The 20527-nt window shown below is 42.9% G+C and overlaps 1 protein-coding gene across 10 annotated transcripts in view; it reads left to right on the forward strand.

Annotated features, from left to right (window-relative positions):
- DENND1A (DENN domain containing 1A) overlaps positions 1-20527 on the forward strand; it is a 500247-nt gene that overhangs the window by 278213 nt on the left and 201507 nt on the right. For all 10 annotated transcript variants that reach the window (XM_039239000.1, XM_039238996.1, XM_039239002.1 and 7 more), the window contains one exon: positions 7209-7309. In XM_039239000.1, coding sequence (XP_039094931.1) covers positions 7209-7309 — 101 coding nt within the window. The remainder of the gene's footprint in view (positions 1-7208; positions 7310-20527) is intronic.

Genomic DNA, 20527 nt, shown 5'->3' on the forward strand with positions numbered 1-20527 from the left:
TGGCCTGACGCCATAGTTAGCAATGTCCATCAGGCACAGAATGGAAGACAATACCTTGCTGTCCCTGTGTTTAAATGAATTATCAATCCCCATGTAACTTTGCCTTTTTCTCTCACACTTTCCTCACTCTTGGTGCTATGGGCCTATTGATATAATAGTTTACCATACAATAGCTTCTGCCCCTGCTTTGGAAGCTAGAATTTTTCTCTGGCAGTTTTAGTTGCTTTGATATTTTGAAGTGTCAAATCTTGACCCAAAAACTCATTGCCCTGGCTAATAACTTACTCTAATTACTTTACCTAGTAAATAGCTTTAAGAAAAAAAGAAAGAGAGAGAGAGAAAGAGAGAGAGAAAGAAAGAAAGGAGGGAGGGAGGGAGAGAGAAGAGAGAAGTACTTGAGCAGGGCATTGCCTGAGAAAGCTTCCTTTTGACTGGATGATCTTGCCATTAGAGGAAGTTACTCTGCTGGACTCCGTGTTGGTGTGTTGGATTTTTTTTTTCCTTTCCTTTTCCCAGAGGATAGTGGAGAACCAAGAGGTAGGATGAGTTCCATCCAACTAAAATAGAAACTACTGGAAGAAAGATTGTCTCCACCCCCTGCAAAATAATAACAATAATAATAATAATAATAATAAAACATTACATTTTGGCATCTAAGAAAAGCAGGACATTCTTTGCTCTTTTCCTTCCTTCCACGCACATGTCTGGCATCTGTCTAGACCAGCTGAAGGTCTTTGATTTCTGAGGCTTTATAAGTTGTCTTTCTGTTAAAACATCTTTAATAGTTTCTTAAAAGCCAACTCTTCCCTCACTAAATACAGTAAACACAGTTTGATCGTAGCTGAACCATTTATAATTAAAGGTTTTTCTTATACCCTTGGAAGGGTTGAGTAGATTAAATTTCATAGTCTGCAAAAAAAACTTTGTTGATTTTGTAGTGGGTTTTCTATTTGAGAATAAGTAAAAATCAAAACCAAAAAAATTCAACAATGCTATTTGATTCATGGCACCGTTTATATCCTGATGACTGCAAAGATGGCTTAAAATTAAACAGAAGAACCTAGTTCTCAAACTGAGAGAGTTAACAACTACTATGCTGAGCGAAATAAGTCAGGCAGAGAAGGACAGCTACCATATGTTTGCACGTATAGGAGGATTAGGAGGAACTTAACAGAGGACCATGGGGGAGAAGAAGGGGAAAAATAGTAGGGGAGAGGGAGGGAAGCAAACCATGAGAGACTCTTGAATGCCGAGAACAAACTGAGGGCAGATGGGAGTGGAGGGGAGGAGAAGGGGGGTGATTGGCATGGAGGAGGGCACTTGTTTGGATGAGCACTGGGTGTTATATGGAAACCAACTTGTCAATAAACTATTTTTTTAAAAACACAATGTTTTCTGCAACTGACCTACTTTGGATAGTTCTTGGTTGAAATGAGTGGACTTAAAAATGACCTATCTTTAAAGTTAGAAATCTGGTATTCTTTCTGTACTCTCTCTCTTTTTTTTTTTAATCAATTTCCTGGTGTTTGGCTTCGGAGGAGAAATCCAGATGCTACTCTGACTAACCCTGTGATGAAGCAGGGGTCATTTTGATCTTCCCTGAGTTCTAGGCTGTGAACAGTGACTGTGACGATCTGATTGTCTCTGTCAGCCCTTGAAACTTGGAATCTCAATACCTTATAGAGACGTGCAGCTTCAATTGTGATCTTTTAAGCAATGACAATTTGTTAAGTGTCTGGTAATCTTGCCTGCCATTCCTCATGATGTTAGGCTGAAGGCATTCTAACATTGCCCAGCATTTGCTCAGCACCTGCTCTGTGTCCAGCATAGGAAGATATGAGGAAGGGAAGTCCAATGTGGTCTCTGCCCTTGAGGAACTTACATCTTTAGTTTCATGACCCTGATCTCCTAAGCCCATCTACCTCTGAGATATCCAGAGTGTTGGGGGTCAAGGCCCTGCCCTCCACAGTCAGGTGAGAAAGCTACAGTGGTTCTGAGGTAGCACATGATTCCAGGTGGACCCCTATAACTATAGACACGAAAAAACAAGACTAAGCTTTGTGACAGACCTTGTTTTACTTATGCTTTGTCAGTATAGCTGAGGAAGGTCACCTGGGGCAAAGGGGGCACATTCTTCACGTCAAAGGATGGCAGTTCCTGTAGGTCAGAAATTGTCAAAGCTGGAAGAGAGCATGGAGTTTACAGAGTCCCAACTTCTCATTTTCCATATAGGTGAAATTGAGATCCAGGAGAGGAAGCAGCTTGCTCAGATCAAAAAGAGTTAATGGAAGCTCCATGAAAGTATATGAAAGGGAACTTGATGGAAAGCCAGGCTTTCAAATAGGTCTGCCAGATTGGGATATAAGCCTTTCCATTTGACCAAAAATTATTATGCCACTGTGTAGAATTCCCAGTGGACTGAAGACAGTATAACACTTTAGTTAAGTGTAACTAACCCCCAGAAAACTTTCAGATCTGTGTTTGTTTTAAAAAATGATTATTTTCTGTTAATTGGCATTTTACCCTAGATGATTTGGTCATCTAACAGCAAGGCAGTTGTATTTGTACATAATTAGGCCATACTGATAGGGACATTATCTCACCTAGTTCAGGATCCTCAGCACGGTGTATAGACACGCAAAAATTTTTTTAATTACACGTTGTGGAAACACAGTGGCCATTATAATCTGACAGGGCTGGATGTGAGTCCCAGTTCCATCACTTATGAGCTGTGTGGCTTTGGGCAAGTTATTTCACCTTAGAGGCTGTTTCCGTATCTGTGAAATGTGGTGGTGAGTGTATATGTATACACACTTGCACAATTCTAAATACTTTGCAGTATCTTAAAACCCCCAACATGGTACCTGGCGCATATACTGTAGGGATTCCTTTTTTTTTTTTTTTTTTTAATGGGGAGCGTCTTACTTTTGTTTCGTGTTAAACTGCCACGCCGCCATTAAGAATCCTTATATACACACATGCACACGTATGTGCATACATACACTCTTTGTGATTTTCCAGCTACGTCGTTGATCAGTCTCCACGTCCTATCCCTCATGCCTTCTTTCTTTCTCTTCCTTTGCCTCAAAGGAAACTAACAGAGCCATACAGAAAGCTTCAAGATAGAACTGACCTTGTGCACCTTTAATTGAGGACAGAGTTTACGAAAAGTGCGTCCAGAAACCCACCAGTGGTTTGCTTTACAATCTGTGTCCTGGTTAGACTGGCTGTTGGCTGTATAATTTGTCTAGTTTTGTCTGGAGTCTTAGACTATTCAGCTGCTTCAGGGCAAAATCTTTTGGGGTGTCATTAAATGGGATTGATAATTGGCTTCTGATGAATATTCATTGTGACTAATGACTTTGGGCAAATTTTACACATACTATCTTTCTATTCTCCCACTGAGTGAGATTTTGATAGGATCATTTTCTTCAACTTGCTCTTCAATTAAATATTCACAATGTCCCTTTGTTGCCTATAATCCAAATTGTATACTTCCATTACTTTAAAATTTTGTAGTCTGTAAGGAATGAGCATAGGCTTTTAGGAGCCTTATTTTTAAACATGGAGTTGGCCTTAGAGGTGTTTTTAAAATAAGTGGCTGATGATAATTTATGGGATTTAGTGTTATTTCTGATGAAGCTCAGATAAATTCTAACACTTCGCTTGTGGTTGACTCACCGCTATTCCTAAGTAACAGCATACATTGTTTTGCCACTCACTGTTTTGGAAAAGAGTCCAACAGTTCTCTTGTTTGTTTGTTTTCTTAATGGGTAAATGCATTTTATTTCAGTTGCAAAGATTTGGCCTTCAGGAAACTTCCAATGAAGATGATGATCAGATACCTTAAAAGTTTGATTTTTATGAGAGCGGTAATTTTAAAATCTTGACATTTAGCTTTTAGGGTTTTTTTTTTTCTTTTTTTTTAGGAAAAGGAGACATGAAAAGAACATTGTCTGGAGATAAGATTTCTGCCACTTTATCGCTTGAAATAGGATTTTTGACTCAAACCAATTTAAGCTAAAGAGAGGCAGAGAATCAAGTTCTCTCTCAACCAGGAACAATCTATTGAATGACTTTCAAAGAGAATTACAAATGAATTCATGTGATGAGGACATCTTATATTTGTATGACACCTTATAGATTTTAAAGTGCTTTTACTTTATTTGATGTGTTGTAGAGTTATAGAATAGACCTATTGTTGAACGAATGAATGAATGAATGAATCCATTGACACGATTTCCCAAAAGTGGCATATTTGGATGTCTAGGCTTGCCATTATTGTTTTGGAATTCCAGTCAGATACCCCACTCTGTGAGACTCATGGAAAGGTTGGTGCAGTAGTTAAAAGCCAGGCCACTATCTTTATGTTGTGAATGTATTTTAAGTAGGAATTGTTTTTTTTTTTTAATTTATGGAATTAAATAGTATTAACTCCCACCTACATCTATGCTGTGCCACTGAGAACATGAGGATGAAGAGAGATGTGGCCTTTCTGTACCTTACAGTAAGAGGACAAACATGCAGACAGATCTAGTCCCATTAATAATGGGGGCTTATGCCCAGGAGAGCCATGCAGGGAAAGTAGTGCTTTCGCAGAGACCCAGAAGAGGAGGAGTTTGCTAGGGGCACATATCCAGGAAAGGAGTACATAGCAACTTCTAAGTCTGAAATGATTTATTCAAAGTATAAACTTGTAGAAGGCAGTAAAAACCATGGAGATGCTGTTCCACAGGTAGCCTGGAAGCTGGTGGAGACATGCCTGCTCCAGACGTGCCCCCAGAGACTTCGAGTAGAACGTTACATGACTGAACCTGCATTTTATGATGAATACTTTGGCAGCTAGTAAAAGGATGGGCAGGAAGATCTGCGGCCCAAAGCCAGGGTAACCCTCCAGCCCGACCTGAGGCTGCAGTTGGAGTGAAGTTCGTTCATTTTCCACTCATACAACACCAGCAAAGATTTTTCATCTCTCCTAACCCTGAAGAGATTAGTCATGTAAAATGTGACAGCCTTCTTTATATGGACTCCGACTGAAATGGGTTGAGACGGGATGGATTAAACCTACAAGCCTTGGCAGAGTCGCTGGGAACAGCTCTTGAGAGCTTGCTGGATCAGCTCCTGTTCATGACATGTACCTGATTTAAAGAACAGGGTCTGGAGGGAAAAGGAGGGGGTAAGAAAGTAGCAGTCCTGGATTTAATACACAGCTCTCACAACTGTGAAACATCAGCAGAATATCCAATTTAAAGCCGTTCATGTTACACTAACCTCTGGGATTCTTTTAACTGGGCCTTGGCAAGTCACTCTTTCTCCACGTAAATGTCCTTCTGTCAGCAAAGGCCAGTTAACAGCTTCCAAAAGAAGCAAAGTCCTCATGGGAACAGGCTTCCCAGAAACCAAAGAAACATTAAAGAAAAAAGGCAGAAAGAAACATGTGTTGTTGGCTTTTGTCACTTCATAGCCATATCTCCAAAGGTGTTGGGTTTTTTCCTTCTATATTGAATTTTGTAGCAATTTTATTCCGTTATATCTTTGTCCCTAATTTTAAATTCTATTAAATCCTGATATGATGTGTCTAGCTCTTAAGAAAAAGAAGGAATGCGTCAAAAGAAGAGGGAGAGGAAGGATTAGTCAATAAACAGTGTTGGAGCAATTGATTAACTATGTGGAAAAAATAAATTCTCACCTCTGTCCTTAAACCTAAATTAATTCCAGATGGATCAAAGAGTTAAATACTGGGGAAGAATTTGGAGGACTTTCTTAGTGTAACAGCATTAGAAACCATCATGAAGGAAAAGATTTGTCTGTGTAATTATTTAAGCCTTCTCTTCCCCCAAAAATGCAAAGGAAGTTACAGAAGGATAAATTATTTTCAGGAATGTTACAAAGGATTAGCATCCTTTGTATATCCAGTGTTTGCTTGTAAATTACATTTTCAAAATACTAATACTCATTAGTGGACTAAGGAGGTGAACAGACCATTTACCTAAGAAATATCACCAAGAAACAGTGAGAAGATGTTAAGCCTTAGTTGTGATCAGAAGAATAAGAAGAAAATCCAGATAGATACACTTTCAAAGCTACTAACTTGACTACGGTTCTTAGTGCTGGTGAAGTATGGAGAGAACATTCTAGTACATGGCTGGCGGGAGGCAGGGGGTGCAAGAGCCTTCGCCCTTTATTTATTACATTAATACATTTATTATATTTATAGTTATTAAGTGCCTTAAAATATTTATAGTCTTTGTCTCTGAATCCTGTATCTAGGAACTATTTATAAAAAGTATTGACATGGGGCACTTGAGTGGCTCAGTCTGTTAAACATCTGACTCTTGATTCAGCTCAGGTCATGAACTCACGTGTTCTGGGATTGAGCCCCGATTCCAGCTCTGCGCTAACAGCATGGAGCCTGCTTGGGATTACTGTCTCCCTCTTTCTGCCCCTTTGCTGCTCATGCTCTTTTTCTCTCTCTCAAATAAATAAACTTTTTACAAAACTATTGATATGATTATATAACATAATGGTGGGAGAGTAGTTAAATATAGTATGGGAAATTTCACTGAGTGTCATTAGAAGATAAGTTTTCTAAGAATATTTGAAGATATGGGAAGATGCCAGCAAATAAACATAAACTTTAAAAAAAAGGCAAATGAATACTGTATTTACAATAATCCTAATTTTATTAGAAAAGCAAATAAAAGTGTGTATATAATACCCCAAAATGTCAAGTTATTTTTCAGATGGTGAAGACTTTTATCCCTTTTCTTCCATTTTCTAAAATTTTTACTGTCATTGTGCATTAGCCTCATAAGCAGGGAAGGTGGGGGGGTAGATTTCTTTTGAAAAGCAAGCTTTTACTAAATTTAAATTTGCATGATTATGTTAACTTATAATTTTAAATATATCAAAAAGTATATTTAATTTTATTGATCGAGTCCAGTGACAGCATCACTTTACTTTAATTCTTTTTTAAATATTTTAGGGGTGAGGGGAGAATACGAGCGGGGAAGGGGCAGAGGGAGAGAGGGACAGAGGATCCAAAGCAAGCTCTGCGCTGACAGCAGGGAGCCTGATGTGGGGCTCCAGTCTCAAGAACCATGAGATCATGACCTGAGCCAAAGTCGGATACTTAACAGACTGAGCCACCTGAGTTCCCCCTCACTGTGATTTTTTAGCTCTGATTCTTTGATTTGCTTCTGTTGTAGCTGACTGCCTGCATCCACGGGTCTGCCGCGATGCTGTACCCCATGTTCTGGCAGCACGTGTACATCCCCGTCCTGCCTCCACATCTGCTGGACTACTGCTGGTAAGGCCACCACTGCCCCCGTCCCTGATGAAGATGTTAGGTCCATAACTTGCAATGCACCTGATTACAAAACTACAAATATTAACTTCAAAATGACATGGGTTTTAGACCATGCAATTACATGGCCCTTCTGTTTCTAAACTGTTCTCATCTGTGTCATGGCATTCTTAAAAGTTCGAGGTGGTAGATCATTACTTTTCCCATTTCTCACTTTGGAGAAACCACAGCACCAAATAGTGGTGTGGTTTTTTTCCCCCCAAGATGGATCAGGGACTGGTGAGAACATTGGAGGTCCCCAGGGTCTTCAAGTCTCAGCCATACCCTGGCACATTCTGGAGGACTCGCCTTCAGCTGTGGTTTGGGAGCACAAGCCAGACTTCAAAACCCTCTGCAGTTTTTTGACGGGAGTTTCACTGTTTCGGGAAATGTGTTTTAATGGAAGGAAGGAAGGCGGCTTTAGACTCAGCTCTACCACCTTGGGCAACTTGCTTGGCTTAAGACTTTGTTTCCTCATCTGCAAAATGAAGTTGTTCCACACATAATATGTAAAGATAAATGATACGGCAGATTAAAGGACATGATGTAGAAAAGCTGACTCATGGTAGGTGCTCACAGAGTGTTTCTGCAGATATGTTGTCACTATCTGTCCTCCACAGATTACCAAAAAAGAGTGTCTGTGTAACTGATTTTGGATCTGTTTTTCTCCTGAATAATTTCTTTCTCCAGTGTAATGTTATTAAAGACATTGTCTCCAGACAGCGCAAGTCAGCAGACATTGATAAGGGAGCCCTGTACATATATAGGAAAGGTACTGGGGCACCTGGGTGACTCAGTTGGTTAAGCGTCTGACTTTGGCTAAGGTCATGATCTCACAATTCGTGGGTTCAAGCCCCGCATCGGGCTCTGTGCTGACAGCCAGCTTAGAGCCGGGAGCCTGCTTCAGATTCTGTATCTCCCTCTCTCTCTGACCCTCCCCTGCTCATGCTATCTCTCTCTCTCTCTCTCAGAAATGAATAAAATATTTAAAAAAAAATTTTTTTTAAGGGAAGGTACTGCCTGCTAGAAATTGAGAGCTTCAGGAGGAAGGGACCCACTGGGGGCCCTGTCACTTGAGAACAGATGATTTAGGGGGCACCTGGGTGGCTCACTTGGTTGAGCATCTGACTTCAGCCCAGGTCATGATCTCATGGCTTGCGAGTTCAAGCCCCCATCAGGCTCTCTGATGTCAGCGCAGAACCTGCTTTGGATCCTATGTATCCCTCACCATTCTCTCTCTGCCCCTCCCCCGCTCAGTCCCCCTCCCCCTCTCTTCTTCAAAAATAATCATAAAAAAAAAAAAAGAATAGACGATTTAGGATATTTACCATCAGCTCAGATTGCATCCAGTTTAGTCATAATTTTTTCTGGGTTCTTCCAGCCCATTTTGCACTCCTATCACTGAAAAGGTTCACCGAAGTAGCCAAATTGTCCTGGGAGCTTAAAGGTATTCTGCAGTACTTGTAATTTCAGTGTGTTGGGTTTACTCTCATCCCAAGAAGCCATGTGTACAACCAAGTTGTAGCTCAGGGCCATCAAGTAAAAATCAGTCACCCTCTCCAGGGCAATGCATAGCACTGAGTATCTTTCTTATCAAGGTAGGTGTTCTCTGTGCCTTTCTCCCACCTCTTAAGAAATAAGGGACTGTTCCTCTGCTCAGACTAGGTGCTTCCTTTTCAGCTTCTAAACCGACTATCTTGGTTTTTCCATTCTGCCACATATCTCAGAGGAGAGGACTGTGTTTGCTACCTAGTAGTTTGTTGTTTGAATGAAGGACTGGGGGCCGCATGGGGGAGGACACTGATGCTCTGAAAGGAAGGAGGAGGTAGGGGGAGGGAGAAGGGGAAAGAAGACAAGACACACAGCCCAGGAAGGTGGAGGAAGATGGGAAGGGCAATAAATGGAAAAGGTAGAAAGGGGGCGTATGTTCCTTAAGACAGACTCACACAGTGAGTCCCAGTCTCTCCAACATGTAATACTGTCATAGACACCTACTTCCACACATACTCATACACACACACTGACACGGGTCCCTTCCCTATGCACGTGTCTCTGGTCCCCCCACCCCACTACCACAGACACCCCCTGCACACTTCAACCCAGGCACGTGCTCTAAGAAGAAGCCTTTAGGTTCTCCCTGGAAGAGACTCACATATGTATCTTGATGCTGAGCCTCAGATAGGGACACCGGTGGGCTTCTCTTTGTGGGTATTGGTAGGAGATGGCAGTCATCGTAGTCCCTCTGCCTCCCGAATAGTACAACCTTATTTTTCTATTGAGAAGCTTTGGTTGCTAAATTGTCGGCTAGCTTAAAACTAACAGCATACATCCCCAGAACTGTGCAGAGAAAAATGATTTGTCACTTACAGTGATAACAATAGCTGCCACGGTTGAACATCTCCTGTGCCCCAGTCTGTGATGTCTCTTCATTCTTCTCGCAACCCCGTAAGACAGGTATTATTAGCTCCATTTCACAGATAGGGAAACCAAGACCCCAAGAAGTTTAGTAACTTGCTCCAATATAGATATCATGTACTGTCTGATTCCATTTTTATAAAAACAAACATTATGAGTGCATAGAAAGCACAAAAATGTGTGTGTGTGTATATATGTAGATGTATGTATGTGGATACACACACAGATACCCACAGGCAGAAATCAAAGAGGACATATACCACAGTGTTAGCAGGGATTGGTGATGGGGAGGAGGGTGAGGAATTCTGCATGATTTTTATTTTATTTTATTCTGTTTCTACAGTGAGAAAGTGTGGTTTCCATAGCTAACAAGTTTCCCTTTAAGAAAAGCATTTATTCTAGCCAGTTGTTTCCAGCCCTCCATCCTTGTTTGCTTAAAGGATTTATCGGCTGTTTTGCCCTTTCCTGTGGAAGGTGATCCGAGGTCCTCTTTCCAACTTCCTCTCTAACGCCAGCCCTCTCATAAGCTGTGTCAGCAGCCTGACCGAGCGCGGTGACACTGGCAAGTCTTCCTTCAGAGGGAACACTCAACAATGAAGACCATTAAGCCCTCGTCACCCCAAACTTGCGCTCCAGAAAACCAAAGTGAAGACTGGTATCTTTCAGAGCCTGAGTGGGTTTTTTGATTAGGCTCCTTCTTGGAGGTTTCTGCGTATGTGATTGCAGTCTCCTCCTCGTCTCTTGTTTTCACGAGAGAACTTTTTTTTGACATTTGGCCAGAGGATGATTACAGGCCAGTGGGGATTGGCATCTGTTTATTAACTCCAAGATGTAAGAATGATGAAATAAAAGACCCCAAGAGAAAAAATACATCCTCCATTCAAGGCTCGATTTGATCACCTTCAGCCTGCTACCAACTGCTTTGGTCAGAAACTACAAATGTCCTGAAATTTGAGTCAATGCTAATAACTTTATTCTATTGTGCTCAGTGACTTTCACCACTGTTGAGTTTAATCCTTGGTGGTAAGAGCCAGCAGGGATAACTAGCATTTTAAGTAAAGTACTAGGAGCTTGAAACATGTAAATTTGAAGGAGTTTTGTTCCTCTGCAGATGATTTAAATGTTAAGTACGTCCCCATGCAGGGGATACACGAAATGGAATCTGAAAACTATTATCTCCTGTAGAAATGAACTCTCAATTTACTCACTGCACAGGAAGGGCAGATTCTAGTCATTTTCACTGCCAGCAGGTGCCCTTTCTATGCATAATAGACTTCGAAAGTGTAATTAACACATGAGGACCACTGCTGCCAGTTTTTCTTCAGGTACATGCTGCTCGGGGTTTTCAGGACAACAGTGTAGGCTGTAAGAGCTTTTTACATTGCACTTGAAGATGAGGTGTTCATTGACTTCTGGACAAAGACATGTTAAATGAGGCTGAGTCCAGATCCTGCTGTTGGTATCACAAGTCACGGTGCTTGGGCCCAGAGCCCCCAAGAGCTCTAATGCGGCCTTGTGTAGGAGAGAGGCCCGTGGACCAAAGCTCCGGGATGCAGTGAATGCGAGGGAAGTATGACGCTGAAATCCCCGCAATTATGTGGAAGACTCTAATTGCACATTCACAAATACAGCAACCAATTATCTGAGCTAACTTTAATTAGAGGTATAATCACAGATTTTAATTATCTGAATAAATCAGTTTAGTACAAATGGTCTGCCCTAAATATTTCCCAAATTAAATTTCTCAACTCCCTTCTCATTTTTGAAGAGGGTGGTAGAGAAAATGCTGGGGCTTTGTATTCGGACAGACCTGGGTTCAAATCTCAATTTCATCTCTTATTAGCTGTATCACCATTAAAAACCTATTTTCTCTCTATGATCTGCAACTGCTTTTTCTGCAAAGTGGGTTTAATTTACCTACTTTGAAGAATGGCTTTAGGGATTAGAGATGTTGGTCATCAAGTGGTACACTGGCCACTTAGTAAACGATGGTTGTTCTTACCGTGGTTATTATAAACATGGTACATGGATTTTGGTTTCCAGAAGGTTTAACTCACATCAAACATTCTTGCTTCTGCTGCTTTGTGAGCTCAGGGGAAAACTTTATAATTCATCTTTTCTTTCTACCCCTCAGATTGTTTTTATTTTGATTTTTTTTTTTTTATTTAACTTGAGTTATTGTATGGTTGTTTTCATTTGCAGCTGTGGCATAAGAATGAAAAGAAAAGAAACAAAAGCAGATGGCAGAGAAAACGAAAGGAGTAAGACATTTCCAGCCCTTATGAATATTTAAAAACATGTGCTGCTCGTTCCTTTCTACTTTAGATCTGTACCATTTTCTTGACTTTGAAAGTGAAAATGAGAATGTTCCCCTGCCTTGGCTGATGGCAGCCCTGACCTTGGCCAGTGTTGGGAGAGCCTGCCCGTTTCTGGGACAGAAGGACCAACTTGCTGATGAGAATCTACATTTCCTTTCATTATAATAATCACTCATCTCTTGAGTAGTGTGTGTCAAACTCTTTATAAACATTACTGCAAATCTTCAAAATCAGGCCATAAAGTAAATATTACAAGCTCCATTGTATGGATTAGGAAATTGAACCTCAGAGATATTTGGTGACTTAAACCACTGTCACACAGCTAAGAAATGGTAGAGCTTGCACTTGAAATGTAAGGCCATCTCATATTAAAGCTTTCCTTACTAATATCCTCCAAAATTTTATTAGAGAGTAAGTTACACCCATCACCAAGATTCTGTGAAAAAGTTTTTCAGGTAGGCTTCTTGATGACTTGCTAATTACAGACTTATGTTTTTCATTCAGAAAACGTTTATAGAGCCCTTACTATGTACTGGGCACTATGCTAATTAAATGTTGCTAATAAAAGGTCCCGGTAGAAACCACGTGGTATTTCTCATGTAAATTCCTTTTTCTGCCTTATTCTTCCAGAAGAATAAATAAGGACTAAGTAAGTCCTAAATAAGGACTACAGTCAGTTCCCAAATTGAATTGTGTATTTGGGTTATTCTGGACGCTTGTTAACCCACCTTTGTGACAAAATATTTCTAGAGCAAATCAGGGCAAGTTCATGTTGTCCCCCGAGGGCCAGCCAGCTCAAGAGGCAAGTTAGTAGCTAACTCCTAATACCCTCTGAGGACACGATTGAACCACAAAGTTATATCCTATGTGTACGATTAAGGTTTGAATTTTGCATTTGTCTTAGTAAAATGCATTATATTTCCTGACATTTCTAGAGAATTCTGGAAGCCATTCTTCCACTTGACGTGGGCATGCTCAAATTCTCTGTGGTAGCTACCAGTTCTAGATCCTTTATCCACGCTGTCTGTCATGTGCTGAATCAATCCCCGCATGCTGCTTATGGATTCCATCTAGAGTTTTTAGCAGTCTGGAATGTGCCTGATCGCTGGGTGCTCAGTCCATGTGGATGGAGGGCATCGGTCTGGACACAGCTATGAAGTGACTTCAGGATGACCAGAGCTGGGTCCAGTCGAATCTCTCTATCTTCACTGATTCCATGAGATTTTTCATGGGGAATAAACTGATGCTAAAGGCAGTGGGATTGTTGATATTCTTTGTGACAAAAATAAAAATCAGTAAAGTGTCGTGTGGTGGATACAGAAAAGCTTGGCTTTGTTCTGGCCTCCCCATTTACTAGCTTTGAGGTCCCTGAACCTCTCGGAGCCTACTTTCTCTTCTGTCAAACAATTAATAATAATTACTACGGACACAAAGCAGGTGTCCCATAAGTAGTAGGTACTATTTTTGTTATTAATAACTACGTATATCCTATGTGTGCTATACATAGTTATAGTTCTATTCATGGGAATGTATATAAATGGCCCAACAAAATCCAGTTGAAATACACAACCCCCAGGTAGAATGGGAGTAGATTAGGTAGACAGGTGTGGCTAAAATTCTCCTATATATACCAAACTCTGGGATATGTAGGTTTTGTTAAAGATTGAATTCCAGGGGCACCTAGGTGGCTCGGTTAGGCGTCTGACTTCTGCTTAGGTCACAATCTCGTGGTCCATGAGTTCGAGCCCCATGTGGGGCTCTGTGCTGACAGCTCAGGGCATGGAACCTGCTTCAGATTCTGCGTCCTCCCCCTCTCTTTGCCTCTCCCCCCACTTGTGCTCTGTCTCGCTCTCTCAAAAATAATATTAAAAAAAAATTTAAAGAAGATTTAATTCCAATACATGAACAAAGACTGTCATTTCTATTGTGCAGCAAGTAGTTAGGAGTGTTTACTACAACCCTGGCATGAGGCATAGGAAGGTATGTGAAGGAGAAAACAATCCTTCACAAAAGAACTCTGGTCTCTGGGCAAATGAGAGAACAGATTTTTTTTTTTTTTAAGCTAAGAAGCAGCAAGGGACCAGGACAGGGTGGAACACCACACCAGGAGCTCCTCTGGGAGCAGGACGACGGGGTAAACGCCAGGATTTCAGTTCCAGACAGAAGAAGCAGGGAAGTGGCGTCTGTGGTGTGCCCGATGGGCTGGGAAGTGAACCGTGTGTGTTGGTTGAACAAAAGGAAATTATAGATTTCCAGATAAACGTCTTAGTAAGACTTGACTAAACTTGACCCCTGAGGTTTGAACAGAGATCTGAGTGGTAGACAAGTTAAGTTTTGGGTCCAAATCCTGGCTCTGGTCCCACTGAATACATGTCTTCGAGTGAAATCACATAACCTCTCCGAGCCTCCGTTTCCTCACCCACCGGAGTTTAGCTAAAATTATGGTTCTTTGTGAAAAGCCTGGCAACCTGAAATTTTGTTTACTGTCGGCCATCAGAGCCCTACGTCAAGATGCACGTGCATTTCCTTCAGCAGCACCCAAGACTGAGAATGCCGAGAGCCTTTAGAGGAAATTTTGGACAATTTATAAGTAACGTGTCTTCCTGGTGGAAAAATGGCAGAGAGAAGAGACTGGGCTCTGTGTATTATCGATGCTGTAGATTCTGTAGGAAGCTGTGCCGATCCTGTGGGTTCTATAGGTTCAAGTCCTCCATTTGATTTTTTAAATTAAAATGTAATTCATATACTGCAAAAATTACTCTTTTGAAAAGTGCAAAATTCAGTGGGGTTTTTTTTGTATAGTCACAAGGCTGTGCAGCCATCACTACTATTTCCAGATCCATTTGATTTTTTTATGTTTTTTAATGTTTACTTTTGAGAGAGCACAGCAGGGAAAGGGCAGAGAAAGAGTGAGAGAGAGGGAGACAGACTCCAAAGCAGGCTCTAGGCTCTGAGCTGTCAGCATAGAGCCCGACGCGGGGCTCAAACTCACGAACCGTGAGAGCATGACCTGAGCTCAGTGATCAATGGATCATGACCTGGATCCATTAGAAATTTAGTACATTCTTTATTGTTAGTAAGGTAATGCATCCTTATTTTAAAATACATATTTTTTTAACCTTCCAAAAGCATACCCAGCAGAAAGCAAATGTTCTGTGAAAATGAGCAGTCCATGTAGGTGGTTGGCATCCGACCCTTCACTTGGCCCCTCCAAGGTGCCCCTGTGTACAGACGTGAGGGATGCAGCAAAGTTAGAGAAGACCTCGTGCCCCTTTACACAGGAATGGCCTTTCCCTGGGGCGGTGGTTGTCCGCTCACCCACCCTCCCAGGGGGCAGCTGTCCTGACGGCAGCTTACCCACCCTGCAACCCTCCATCTCTGCCGCTGCATCTCCATCGGAGCAACGAACCAGTCTGCTCATCCTGCTTCCCTTCCCCAGTTTCGGATGAGCCTCCATGGACCATAGCTGGCCCCGACCTCTGCTTATACGACCAAGCCTTGGCCTGACTTTCCACTTCTTGAGACACATTCTGTATTTCAGCCCCACTCCTCCCTGACCTGGAGCCTGTCTTGGACCCAGTACTTAGAAAACTGTGGAGCTTCGGTGGCACAGCATAGTGGTCTCGACAGCAGAAAGATTCCAGACATGTTCCTGGTCACCAGTAGAGGAGGGGCCACAGACCAGGTAGTGCCATCATGCCTCAGCAGTGGAGGACGTTACCTCATGGCGGGACCTTGGGGACAGGTGCCCCCACCTCTCTCCATTTTGGGGACAAGGGAGAATACGTGGGGCCACCAACCCAGTGATAGGCTCAGCATAATCTCTCAACCAAAGTGGATTTGTGGTCGCCCTTAAATATTTGAAAGACTGAGAGTCCAGACTAAGAAGTAATTGGATGCTGTGCATCTTGCTGTGTGACATATCTTAGTCCTGGAAAAAACAAAAAAAATTCCCCAACTTGTTATCAATTGCATTTTGAAATTTTACGTCAACGAGAAGGGGATTCCTTTCTTTTGATTTATCCATAAACTTCTTTTGCTCTCTGTCTCTCTCTCCTCATTTCTTTCATGCCTCACTCATTCATTCCTGCATTTCTGTGAGAGTCTCACAGGCTGCTGGTGGACCACAACTTGAGATTTCCCTTTGCATCTGGCCCTGGCTGTTATGGTTCTCGTTGAACTCTCTGGGGCATTAGAGAGCCCTGTCTCCTGACCTTTGTTCTGTGATTAACGTCTCCTGCTGCATCGGTCTCAGCCATGGAGCCCTTCCTGATGTTTTCCAAGTATGTCTCCTTCCGGTAGACTGAGGAGGCACAAAAGGGCGGACCACTTGAGGCTTTGATGTTGACCTTTCGAGGTTTTCATCCAGGCATTACCTTTGCAGCTCATGTATTCGTTAGGGTTGGGTTCTGGGGGCTTAGGGCTCTGAAAGCCATCTCCCCCAAGCCCCAGGGTTACCCCAGGAAGCCACACTCAGAAGGGCACTGTCCTCTCTCCCCCCTTTCACACATCAGCTGCAGTGATAGACATGTGTCGCATTAGCAAACCATCTCTAGAGCCCGGCACCATGCACACCCAGCCCCCCCCATGGTTGTGAGCCCTGTGTGCTGGCTCCCAAAGCACATGTGAAAGCTGGCAGTCTGCGCCACATCTCCCAGTGTGGGATTGCTCTTGTCCTCTCACGGGTCCTCATCCTGGACTATGGCTCATAAATCAGGGAGGGCAGAGTGGAAACCAGGCGCGAAGTTAGATACCTTTTCCCCTAAGAGAACCTTGATTAACTCATGGCATTTGTGCCCCTTCTACTTTTCAAGCTGTATTTTCTACCTCTTACCAGCTGTGACCTTTGTCGAGTCACTTAACCTGTTTGAGCTGTAGATTCCTCCGTAAATTATGGAGATCAGCCTTTCAAGACTTGCCGCCATGAAGCAGTGAGATCCGCACCTTGTGTGTTTCCTTAGAGCAATTTATACACATACTCTAATATGCTTTAACTGTAAGTTCCAGATAGGCAGGGACCAGAGCTGTTCTGTCTCTCCTCTGTCCCCAGCCCAACGCGATGCCTGACACCTAGTAATAGTTGTTGGTTGACTGACCAGCATATGAGAGACCTGAGCACATAATAAATGTACCATAAGATGTTTTCTCTTTTCTGTCCCCAGTTGTCTTTTTAAAATTCAAGCTCCTGAGCGGCTGGTTTTGTTACGATCCTGTTTCCCTGGTTGGGTGTCAGCAGCTCAGTGTCACAGCCAAATTTGTGGCCCTCCCAGCCAGTGTGCAAAACCTCACCCCAGCTTGCAATTTTTCCCTTTGCCCCTGTTTCCCTTCCTGCTTTTGTTGCCGTATTAACCTGCTTTAAAGCTTCTTTGGAATGAAAAAAAAGTATCGATTCATTTAAGGTAGCAAGGCAAACGGTTTTATTCTGACCGTGAAGTATCTACTTGCTGCTTTATTTTTCAATTACAGTTGTCAAATTACTTATTTTTCTTAAGTTAGCATAATGGTTAAGGGAAGTTCATATTTAGCAGGAGTCGTAGAAGAGACTTTGAAGTATAGGGGTTTGAGCTAGAATCACCATTAACTGTGACTACGGGCAGGTTTCTGAGAATCCTTTTTTTAATCTGTAAAATGGATGGTATAAATTGGATTCTTTGGGGATTAAATGAGATAAGGTAGCGAAAGCCTCCTGTACAGCCCTTGGGATTTGGTGTGCAAGCAGCACAGAGGTGCTCCGCTGAGCCTTTCTTCCATCCTCTGCACAGGGTAGGCTCCGGGAAACAGGAAACAGTGGGGTTCTCCTGTGGCTGACAGTCTAGAATAGCCGTGCAAATTAACCTGCGCTTTATGCCAAATGGGCAACCCACACAAACTCTAAATAGGGAGGTGTTTGCAACCACTGGGGTTCTCTGAGAAGTGGTGCTCGATGGGTTCACAGGTTCGGGAGGACCTGAAGGGGGCTTGAGGCCCTGGGAACAGTGAATGACTCAGGGCTCAGAGACAGATGGGGAATAAGAGGATTCCTCTTGTGAGGGGAGGTGGGAGTGGGGTTGATGGGACATGATGTGACATGGCCGCCGAGACTTGGTATGGCTGCCGGCGGGCCCTCAGAAAGCAGATTACGGGAGACCTAATCTCCTTCTCCACCTCCTTCCATTGGCCATGCAAAGGCTGGGCTTCTGGGAAACAGCTTGTCTGTCTCAGCAGAACAGACTTGGGTTCTGGTCTCTTCCAGCTGTGTGACCTGCATGACCTTCACGTCTTCACCTTTATGGTGGCGGTAGGAGTGGTACCTGCCTCACACTGTTGCTGTGAGGCACCACTGAGAAAATGCCTGGTGAGCCCCTAGCCTGATGCTGGCTCTTGACGGATGTGCGGTAAACGGGGGCTGCACAACGGGGGTTGTGCACACTGGCCCTTATACTGGCCTGGACGCTGCCCATCTTGTCGCTCTTAGACCGGACGACGATTATATGCCCTCTCTGCCAAGATGTGCTGTGAGGTCTTCGTTCGAGCTCCTTTTCCCACCTCTTGTCCTTTAACCTGCCCACCCATGCCAGGCCCCGTTATTTCAGACCAGAATTCGAAACCATTTGGCAAGCTGTTATTTACGCTTTTGTTTCTTCTCCAAAAAGGAAAGAAAAGCTCAAATGAATAAGACTTCTTTCAGAGTTTGCCTTTCCTTTGAAAGTAGTGAACTGACGAAAGACTTCTGGGCTCCCCTTTGCCGGTCTGTCCGGGATGTGATTAAGGAGATATGTGCCTCCGAGAAGTCCAGTGGACCCCACTGCATGCGAACCACATGCTGACTTTGCACTTTTATGGGGAAAAGCAAAGCAAAGCAGTGGACCTTCTATTCCCAACCCCGCCCTGGCCTCCCAGCCCCAGGGACTAGTAGCTAATTCCTTCCTGAGGTCAAAGAAGAGGTGTCCCTCACCTGGGGGTGGGGGCACCCCTACCCCTCCTCAGGTCCTCCTGCCCGCCCCCCCGTCCTGGGAAGCTTTGTTTTGTGTCTCTGAGCAGCCAACCTTCTTTTATTAAACCTCACTCTTCCAATTAGTAGCCACTCACCTCAGGGGAACATAATTAAGAGGACTCTAGTTGTCTGGGGAAGGGAATTAAACAAATTGTGGAAGTGCAGTAATCATGAAAGGGGCTGCAAAACCATTCCCGAGTCTGTGGGAGCCGTAGCTGTGTGTAGCCGTGCGGGCAGGAACGGGCCCCTGCGTAGAACTCGCCTGTAAGAAATCTCTTCGCGTCACAGGCCTGAGTTCATAGGAGGATTGGGTGAGTGCCCCCCTTGGTACATTGGCACTTCTTTTGGCTTAAGTACCAAGTGTGTCCCGGGAGACAGCCTGGGCACAGCCATCCAACAGCACCAGGTATGAACTGTGGATTCACTATTTACTAGCTGTGTGACCTTGGACAAGTTACTTCACCTTTCTGAGCCTGTTCCCCAGACTGAAAATGTGGATAATAGCGCTGCCTTGCAGAATTGTCTTGGGAATTATGTGTAAATAATGCCTAAAAGCAGCTGGGTTATAGTAGCTCGATAAATATTAGTTCCTTTTCCCCTTAGTAGGATTCAAATTAAAAATACCTCTCAGGTAAAGGTCATTACATTGTCACTGCCTTGACACCAGCTTTCCTTTGCAGGTAAGAAGGAAGAAAGAATAGGTTTTATTCTTCCAGAATGTAACTGATGAAGTCAGATAGTGCAGTGATTCCCAGAGAACAAAGGCCTAATGGAGACATACCCTATTCTGCTATTCAGAGACGTATAATGCATCCCACAGTTACTGTCAGCCATAGGGCAGTTGTGACACAGTTGTCATGGCCTGCCTCTGTATGAACTTGGTCATAGCTGTTAATATTATCACCGCTTTAATTATGTGCATTATTGGTTCTGCACGTGTTGTGTCCAAATGCCATTTAAAGTGGCTTCAAAATCGCACTTAGAATCTCCATTAAAATATAAAGTCACTGAATGCTGAAAGGCACCAACAGCAGAGAAGCATGGTATTCATTTGCTGTTAGTTAAACAGATGTTTGCATTGCTGTGTTCTTGAGAAGCAACAGACAAGTTCTTTTGGGGACCTAATAAAGGAAGATAGATTCTAGATGAAGTTTGATTATGTCTTGTTACCCAGATACCCTTGCAAATACAGAGACATTGATGACTGAATCACAAAATGATACAGAATGGTCGAACACCAAATATGAAGGAGTTTTTTAAGAGTCGTTTAAACAAATTTGTTTTGCTGTATTTGCCTTTTAATGTGTGCTCAAGAGGGTTAAGTGGTTTTGAAAGTTTGTCATTCTAAGTGGTAAGAAAGTAACGAATTCTAGTTTAGTTGTGATTTTTTGCATTCTTGGTGGCTCTATAAAACCAAGTAAAGGTTGCCTTCCTACAAAAGTGTTAAGCAACCTACTGAACTCAGTAAATAGATGG

The sequence above is a fragment of the Hyaena hyaena genome, unplaced genomic scaffold, assembly GCF_003009895.1.
Source record: "Hyaena hyaena isolate Hyena2069 unplaced genomic scaffold, ASM300989v1 scaffold_151, whole genome shotgun sequence".
Lineage (NCBI taxonomy): Eukaryota > Metazoa > Chordata > Mammalia > Carnivora > Hyaenidae > Hyaena > Hyaena hyaena.